Source organism: Sebastes umbrosus, chromosome 2, assembly GCF_015220745.1.
Source record: "Sebastes umbrosus isolate fSebUmb1 chromosome 2, fSebUmb1.pri, whole genome shotgun sequence".
NCBI lineage: Eukaryota > Metazoa > Chordata > Actinopteri > Perciformes > Sebastidae > Sebastes > Sebastes umbrosus.
This window is the reverse complement of record NC_051270.1, coordinates 4,312,770-4,321,267: the sequence shown is the minus strand read 5'-3', so window position 1 is coordinate 4,321,267 and position 8,498 is coordinate 4,312,770. Positions and strand designations below refer to the sequence as shown.

Below are 8,498 nucleotides of genomic sequence, written 5' to 3'. Positions count from 1 at the left end.
GATTGTAAAGAGTTGGACAACATGACAGAGAGAGCATTTCATTACACTTCCCAGGTGCTCCTTTTATTTTGTAGGCTACACCTCTGCACATGTGTGACTTGTCATTCACCTTTGTAAACTAAGTATATGGTTTCATTTATAATTTACAAAAACAGCTGAGGTCAACTTAATTAATGCAACTGACAACTCATCACACTTGTTTTGTACAGTAAATGCACCAAGTGTCCTTTTTCCCACCAGTAGTGGTATTGAGATGTTTCTGTCTGCGCATGTGTCTGAACCATATGTGACTGATAAGCCTGTGAGTTTAGCTGATTCATTGGCTTTCTTAGTACCCAGATAATCCATATTTGGGCTCACCGATGCAGTCGAACATGTATAAAAACCTGGAGAGAAACCTCAGCTGCACAAGTCCACACAGAAGATCCAAGGCGAGTTCAGTTCACAGCACAATGTGTGCACTTTCTTTCTTTCAGTGTGTGAAGAGTTATTTGGTTCAAACTGTACCTTTTCCTCTGAGTGGAAGCTGAAGCTGATTCCTGTCTGTGTCTTGCAGGTCTGCTGTTATGGCTCGCATGTCTGTTTTCAGGTTCTCCGCTTTGGCTCTGCTGCTGTTGTCTGCCTGCTGTTGGGCCGACAATGAGGTAGGATGGATCATAGTGTGAGAGGACCGATGGACAATGACAGCACGGAGTGATATCTGCTCAGTCGTCATGATGGTATTAAAATGCATGTTTAACCTCGACTGTCACAACCATGAAAGGACTCCTGTCTCTCATATGAAGCCGGTCATCTTCTGTTAATTTGAGCATTTATTTACACATCAGTTGAGTTTTAAGCCCCATTTTTCACTGCTTTGGCTCTATGTTTTAGTAGTATTTGGATCATTTCTCAGAGATGATGGCACAGTTTGGGTCATAAAATATCTACAAAGCTTTATGATGCGAACGTTTGTCTCATAATCTCTTTGTACGTCTAACAGACTTAATGTGAACGTGCTACTTTAAGACAGTATTTGGTTATTTGGCTGATTAATGATTGTTAACTTTTAGCCGTAATTTTGTGTCTATTCCTAACGTGTTTGCTCTTTCTCCTCTAATCCCTCGCTGAACCTACAGGCAGGTATGTCATCTATTCTAATGATCAGACCTACTGTAGCCTACTGACATGCACAGTGTTGTGACTGGTGTATTTCTATACAAAGTGAAATAGTGTTGTTGTTGTTGACTTCGCTGTGCAGAGGAAGACTTGGGGGAGCTTTCTGTCTCAGAGCTTCTGGAGAGAGCCAACAGAAATCTGAGTGAGTGTGAAGCTGCTGCAGTCATATTTACATTTCCTTCTTCCATTAGCAGCAGTTCAGCAGGTTTCTGAGTTACCGTGTGATGTTTTTCAGTCCGTTCCGACAGCGACCCAATTCTGACCGGAGGAGACATCGCCATCGACAGCGAGGCCGAGAAAAACGCCGACCCTTGCACCAGCAGAGGCTGCAAGTGGGGCAAGTTCACCGACGGGAAGGTCTACATTCCTTATTACATCACCAACCACTTCTGTAAGTGTTACACGGAGGCCTGGGAGGCCCACATATGCTCTGTCCATATACAGTAGGCTTTCACCTCTAATGCAGCCTGTTGTAGCAGCAACTTTAACAAAAGGTTTGAGAGTGAAACTAACCAGAGAACCAACTGATCAACCAGAATCACACAGACTGTTTGCTGCTTACTGTTAATTGTAGGGCTGTCAAAGTTAATGCGATAACGCGTTAACGCAACTTGTAATTTTTAGGTTGTAGCAGGCTCAGTTTTAAAGCTAGAGGAAGATAGATGAACATACTGGTATCATATGAAACTAGAAAACATACTGAATACATTGGTATCAATTGTGTCGTACTAGCTTGTCACGAAAGAGGTTAAATAATGCTCCAAACTTATGCAAAATTTTGGCGAGGAAAAACTGGCATGACCATTTTCAAAGGGGTCCCTTGACCTCTGACCTCAAGATATGTGAATGTAAATGGGTTCTATGGGTACCCACGAGTCTTCCCTTTACACACATGCCCACTTTATGACAATCACATGCAGTTTGGGGCAAGTCATAGTCAAGTCAGCACACTGACACACTGACAGCTGTTGTTGCCTGTTGGGCTGCAGTTTGCCATGTTATGATTTGAGCATATTGTTTTATGCTGAATGCAGTACCTGTGAGGGTTTCTGGACAATATCTGTCATTGTTTTGTGTTGTTAATTTATTTCCAATAATAAATATATACATACATTTGCATAAAGCAGCATATTTGCACACTCCCATGTTGATAAGAGTATTAAATACTTGACAAATCTCCCTTTAAGGTACATTTTGAACAGATAAAAAATGTATGATTAATTTGAGATAAATCGCGATTACATATTTTAATCAATTTCCAGAAAAGAAAAGCTGTGAAATATTAGGACCAGCATGGTCCTCTGTTGTTCTTGTGACGGTGAAAAGCTAAATTTAGTGTGTTGTGGTTCTGCCAGCCTCCCGTGAGAAGGCCATCATCACCCGTGGACTGGAGTCCTTCTCCTCCTTCTCCTGCATCCGCTTCAGGCCCACCAAAAGCAGTGACCGCGACTGGCTGAGCATCGAGTCCCAGAACGGGTAAGAAAGTGACGCTGAAGGGACAGTTTGTGTTGAGAGCTTCTCTCAGACTTCAGTGTTGTGTCAACTCACCTGTGATCCTGTCCAGCTGCTACTCCTACGTCGGCCGTCGTGGTGGTAAGCAGGTGGTGTCTCTGGCCCGTCAGGGATGCCTTTACCACGGCACCGTCCAGCATGAGCTGCTCCACGCTCTGGGCTTCAACCATGAACAGACCCGCTCTGACAGGGACAACCACATCAGAGTCATGCTGCAGAACGTCCAGTCTGGTAATGGAGATGATGATTATTCACATATTAGAGAGGAGAGCCAGCAAACTGCAGACAAGTACATTCACATTAGAGACACTGATATCATCTGTTTCCCCTAAAAAACATGCAGGCCTAATGTTTAATATTTCATGTGAACAAATAGACTGAAAATACGACCTCACAGATATTAGACAGTTCTGCCTTAGTTCAGCTCATCTGCTGTTTATTCTCATTAACCCTCTGAGACCCACAATAGACCCGTTTTTGTCTTTTTTTTAAGGGGGTAGGCCTACAGGAGGTCTTTATGGGGAGATAGCAGGTCAACAGTAGATGTCACATAGAAGCGGTGTACATCATCTGAAAGCTGAGAACCTGGAGATTAATTAGAGATGCTGCTCAGCACTGTGTGTCAAGTTGTTCTAGTCAGAAATCCGAAATAAACATTAATTAATTAATTAATTAATTAATTAAAATAAATTGTAAAAGTGTATAGGGCTTAGAACATTATGATAGAAGTATATGATGGTCATCCCCATGCTCTATTATGTCTCATAAGTTGTTACAGCAATTTTTGGGTTGATACCATTTGTTACACAGATTTTTTGCTTAATTTAACCACTTTTTACCACTCGAGATTTGATAAAAAATTATCAATAATCCCTCCAAAATACCACATTAAGACACCAAGACCTCGAGGAACACCATAGAAAAAGCTACGCTGTGATTTGGTGTCAAATACTTTTGGCATTTGGAGATTTCTGCAAGAATTGCATTTTTCGGTGATTGGATGGCGAGCACTTCTGTTGTGTAAACTGCTCAGAAACCCCCTTATTGTCAATCTAGCTCGGAAAGCCATCCATCCTCTGAATGCTATATGTCTCTAGATTGTGGCTGTAAAGTTTCATGAGGCTGTGATTATCCTAGAGGTCACCACAGGTCATTCTGCCTCTCTTTAAGAGGGCTGGCGGCAAATGGCACTTTCATATCTCTCAGTGAGTTTAAAACACTCTGTGGCTAAAGAGCACTTATAAACAGATAACATGCTTTGGTCTCTAAGTCCTGTAATCTTTGTTTGTAGTCTTCTGCTTTAGAGTGGAAGTTCTACCTAACATGGCCCTATAGCAGTCTGTGTGCTACATGGAAGACATGATTTTCCTAAAAGAAATACATATAAAAGCTGTTTTTTTTTTAAATATGACTTTAGATGAGAAGAATTGCTCACATCAAAGAAAAGTTGAGCTCCCTCTCATGTTGTTTTCATTATAAGTATAGTGAGTCCCTGCTGCCCCCTAGTGGACAAAAAGAGCCTGAACATCACGCTGCCAGGGGGAACAAGAGTTTAACAAATCACTGATCCTACATGAAACAGCAGCTCAGTGTGTGACGGCAGTTTTTTCTGAATATATAAAACCATCAGGACCAAACCACAGAGCTCTGCAGCTTATTGGGATCTTTCTCCAGCTGCTGGACTCCTTTCTGTCCAGAGTCAAAGTGAATTCAAACCAAACAAACGTAACTTTAAAGGGGCTCTATGTGAGAATCAGAAATTGCTTGTTAACAGTGACACCTGTGGCCATTAAGTCAACGACAGTCAGCGTCCTGTTGCAGCATCGGTCAAAACAGCGAGGCGACACACACGAGACTGAACGTGATTAACAGCTAAAACCACAATATCACTACATATTACACGGCTTTGTTGAATATTACTACAGTCTGTTATTTCTTTATAACATACCGTTGCTATGTATAACAGACTGTCGGACTCTGGCGGCCCGTTTTCGTGTCAAATAATTGATTTCTTAAGTAAGTAGTCGTGTAATAAGCGGGATAATGTACAGCTAGCGGATCATTGTTGTGAAATAAACGGCTTCGGGCGATGACCCTAGAAATCTGTTAGATTTTCCCGCTAAAAACAGGCCGGCAATCTTCCCATTAAAAGCAGTCTACAGGCTGATAGAGGACACCCTGAAAGTCACGAAAGGTCTCATTTTTTAGGTTAGATTACAATCTGTTCACACATTGGCGATAAAAAATTATTAAAAAACGTGTAAAAACTTACATACAGTCCCTTAATTGTTAACTAATGTTTGTTTTTTTCTAGGAATGGAGCACAACTTCAGGAAGATCGCCACCCTCAACCAGGGCACTCCCTACGACTACAACTCTGTCATGCAGTACCACAAGTGAGAAACAACATGGCTTCACTTCAGCCCTTGCTGTGTCTTCACAGGATGTGCTGTGGTTCGGTCTAACTGCTCCGTGTCCTCTCGTATAGGTACGCCTTCTCCAAGAACAACCAGCCCACCATGGTCCCCATCCCTAACTCCAACGTGTCCTTTGGCGACGCTAAGCAGATGAGTCGCAATGACATCGCCAGGCTCAACACACTCTATAAGTGCTGTGAGTGTCACACATGAACACATTTATGATGATATATCTACACACACACCGCCTGTCTACAGTCTGTATTCAACACTCAGTTTGGACCTAATCCACCTCTGTGCTGTTCTCTGTTACAGAAGAAGCCCTTTCAGATGTGCTGACAGACGGATCGGAGGGAAGACTGTCTCCTCGTGAGACGCTGCCGACCTGAACTCATCAGCACAACAGTCAATAATATAAAGTTACTTTGACAGAAACGCAGCACTCTCTTCTCATTCTTTCATCACATCCTTGTTTGTTTTCTCAAAGGTTAACTGAGCATATTCATTCAATCATTTATTTATGTATTTATTCATAACAAGCAGCTGGTAAGATGTCAAGTGTGATGATGACATTATAATGTCCCAAAGTAAATATTTAAAGGAACTTAGAGGAGCTTTAATTTAGTTATGCTTCTGCAGTAACTGGTTCTACAACGTGTGATTCTTAATATTAATAATAAACAGCCATAATAATCAATTAAGCCAAATTGAATGAATAAAAACCGGGATGACATTTAAGGAATTGTTTTAGGGAAATGGCAACAAGGCCGGATTACCAACCAGGCAGAGCGGGCAAAGACTTTGGCAACTACATTATAATGATAATAAAACACATTTCTCCTAAATTAATCAATTTACTCTCTTATAGTGCCAAGCCTTACAATGAAAAATAAAATATATTCTGGATAGAAAAACAATAATAAATGTATAAAATAACTCATAACGGTACGCAGTGTCCAATGAACACATTTTTTTCTGGAGAATTTTCATTATCAAGTAAAGTTAAAGAAGTACATTTCATACACAGAAATCATTCGTTAGAAACACACACACATTACTCAACATATTCGAATTTAGACTGCTTATTCTGTAATAATGAGGAAGAAAATTCGGTCCACTTATTCTTTAAATGTCCCTACTAATACATTCTAACATATTAAAAAATATCCTCAGCATTCAGCTGGACAAAACTGACATTCTGGTATCGTACAGTAAGCAGTCAGTGTACAAAAAAGTAGAACAAAACAGATTTGCATATATGAAACATTTCCAGGGTTGACCGCCATGGTGAAAAAACATCTAATCATTTTGACCAGTACGGCTCACATGATGAAAAAAAACACTTTTCATTTTGGTGGTCAATTTACTGACACACAATAACTGGGTTTAGGAGCATGAATGAAGTGTTTTGAGTGATTTATTACCTTTTGCAAACATGCAATAGAGTTATGATGTCCCATCAAACAGTTGTGACAATTGCACTCAAGAGAATGAAATTAGCACCTGCCACCTGCCACCTGCCAAATACTGGGTAAATGTTGGCTGTGGCAGGTAAGAATTTCAGGTCACCTGCCACTAGGGCTGACGCAATATCAGATTTTCACAACACAATTATTGTGGCCAATATAATTGATGATAGCGATATTATGCAAAAAATAAATGCTTTCAGTCAAATTCTTCTTTAACTTTGTTTATTGTCTCTTTTTTTGGCAAATTAATTACACTCAAAATACAAGTGAAGGGAGGTAGAGAGAGTCTGTAACCATAACTGTATATAACAAACGATTTAAGAGGCACAGAACTATTTGAATAATATTATCATACTGTATTATCAACGTATCAATATTTCATTTTTATTTATTTTTTCATACTTTATTTTTTCCCCTTTTTTTTCGAGGTTGTTTTCATATATGCAGTTTACAGTTCGTAATTACAAAAGTTTATAAACCAATATTTTAAGTAGTTGAGCTTAGACGAACACAATAAGTACACTAGAGAAAACAACTTAAAATAATAATAATAATAATAATAATAATAATAATAATAATAATAATAATAATAAAAAGAATAGAGAAAAAAATTATAATATTAATACAAAGATGAAAAATGTAATAATAATAATAATAATAATAATAATAATAATAATAGTTATAATAAATTAAATAAACAAATAAGTTAATAGAAAACAAAAAAGATTTAATTTTTAAATATCACAGTTATCGTCAATACCTATTTATCGCACCACGATAGGATTTCCTTATATTTAGAAATATTATTCACAGTTTAGAGAATCTTAAGATTGTTTTAAAAAAATAGCCAAAGCGATCGAGAAAAACTGTAATAAATAAAAACATGAGTGAACCTTTAAAGTGGAGCCAGCAGCAGTAGCAGCAGACGACCACTAGATGGCGGTACCGCTATAAATAGGGCTCGTCATCTCATAATATTACAACTTTTTTTCTCATAGAATTATGTCAATGTGGCCCTAATACCCCGTCATATTGAGTTTATTGTTTTGAAAGAAAAATTATTCTCATTCAAGAATTTAGCCAAAGCAAATGAGAAAAAAATGTAATATATAAAAACATGAGTGAACCTGTAGTATGATTCTGATTGGAGGAATAACACTTGTTGCAACCGTCCCCAGTCTCCCCTATATTCTGGATAGAAAAACAACAAATGCAGAAAGTACTTCATAACAGTGTCCTGCGAACTATAGTTTTTTTGGAGAATTTTCATTATCAAATAATAAAGTTAAAGAAATATATTGTATACACTAATGAACCTGTCTAGTGGAGCCAGCAGCAGTAGCAGCAGATGATCACTAGGTGGCGGTACCGTTATAAATAGGGGCGTCATCTCATAATATTACAACTTTTTTCTCGTAAACCTCTGACTTAAATCTCATAACACAACTTTTTTTCTCGTAAACCTCTGACTTTATTCTCATAATAAAACTTTTTTTTCTCAAAAACTTATGACTTTATTCTCATAGTACAACTTTTTTTTCTCATAAACTCATGACTTTATTCTCGTAATATTACGACTTTTTTTCTCGTAAACTGATGACTTTATTCTCATAAACTGATGACTTTATTCTAATAAAATTACAACTTCTTTCCTCTTAAACTCATAACTTTATTCTAATAATATTCCAACTTTTATTCTCGTAAACTTATGACTTTCTTCTCGCAATATTACAACTTTTTTTTCTCAAAATCTCAGATTTATTTTTTATTCCTAAATCTGGCCCTAATACTCCGTCATATTGAGTTTATTCTTTTGAAAAAAAAATAATTCTCATTCAAGAATTAAGCCAAAGCAAATGAAATATAAAACCATGAGTGAACCTGTCCAGTGGAGCAGCAGCAGTAGCAGCAGACGACCACTAGATGTCGGTACCGTTATAGA

At 38.2% G+C, this 8,498-nt stretch overlaps 1 protein-coding gene across 1 annotated transcript; it reads left to right on the top strand.

Annotated features, from left to right (window-relative positions):
• The first annotated feature begins 560 nt into the window (after nucleotides 1-560).
• Nucleotides 561-5,526, top strand: LOC119482360 (high choriolytic enzyme 1-like). The gene is made up of 9 exons (XM_037759787.1): nucleotides 561-644; nucleotides 1,119-1,122; nucleotides 1,241-1,300; nucleotides 1,394-1,549; nucleotides 2,514-2,634; nucleotides 2,723-2,901; nucleotides 4,985-5,066; nucleotides 5,159-5,283; nucleotides 5,403-5,526. Coding segments are annotated over exons 1-9 (807 nt in total). The 5' UTR covers nucleotides 561-566; the 3' UTR covers nucleotides 5,405-5,526.
• The last annotated feature ends 2,972 nt before the right edge of the window (nucleotides 5,527-8,498 follow it).

What these genes read in the sequence shown, in the direction of transcription:
- LOC119482360 (XM_037759787.1), top strand. Translation starts at nt 567, where the DNA reads ATGGCTCGCATGTCTGTTTTCAGGTTCTCCGCTTTGGCTCTGCTGCTG. An exon ending in GAGAGCCAACAGAAATCTGA is followed by an intron (nt 1,301 to 1,393) that starts GTGAGTGTGAAG and finishes GATGTTTTTCAG; the next exon opens with TCCGTTCCGACAGCGACCCA. An exon ending in TTACATCACCAACCACTTCT is followed by an intron (nt 1,550 to 2,513) that starts GTAAGTGTTACA and finishes TGGTTCTGCCAG; the next exon opens with CCTCCCGTGAGAAGGCCATC.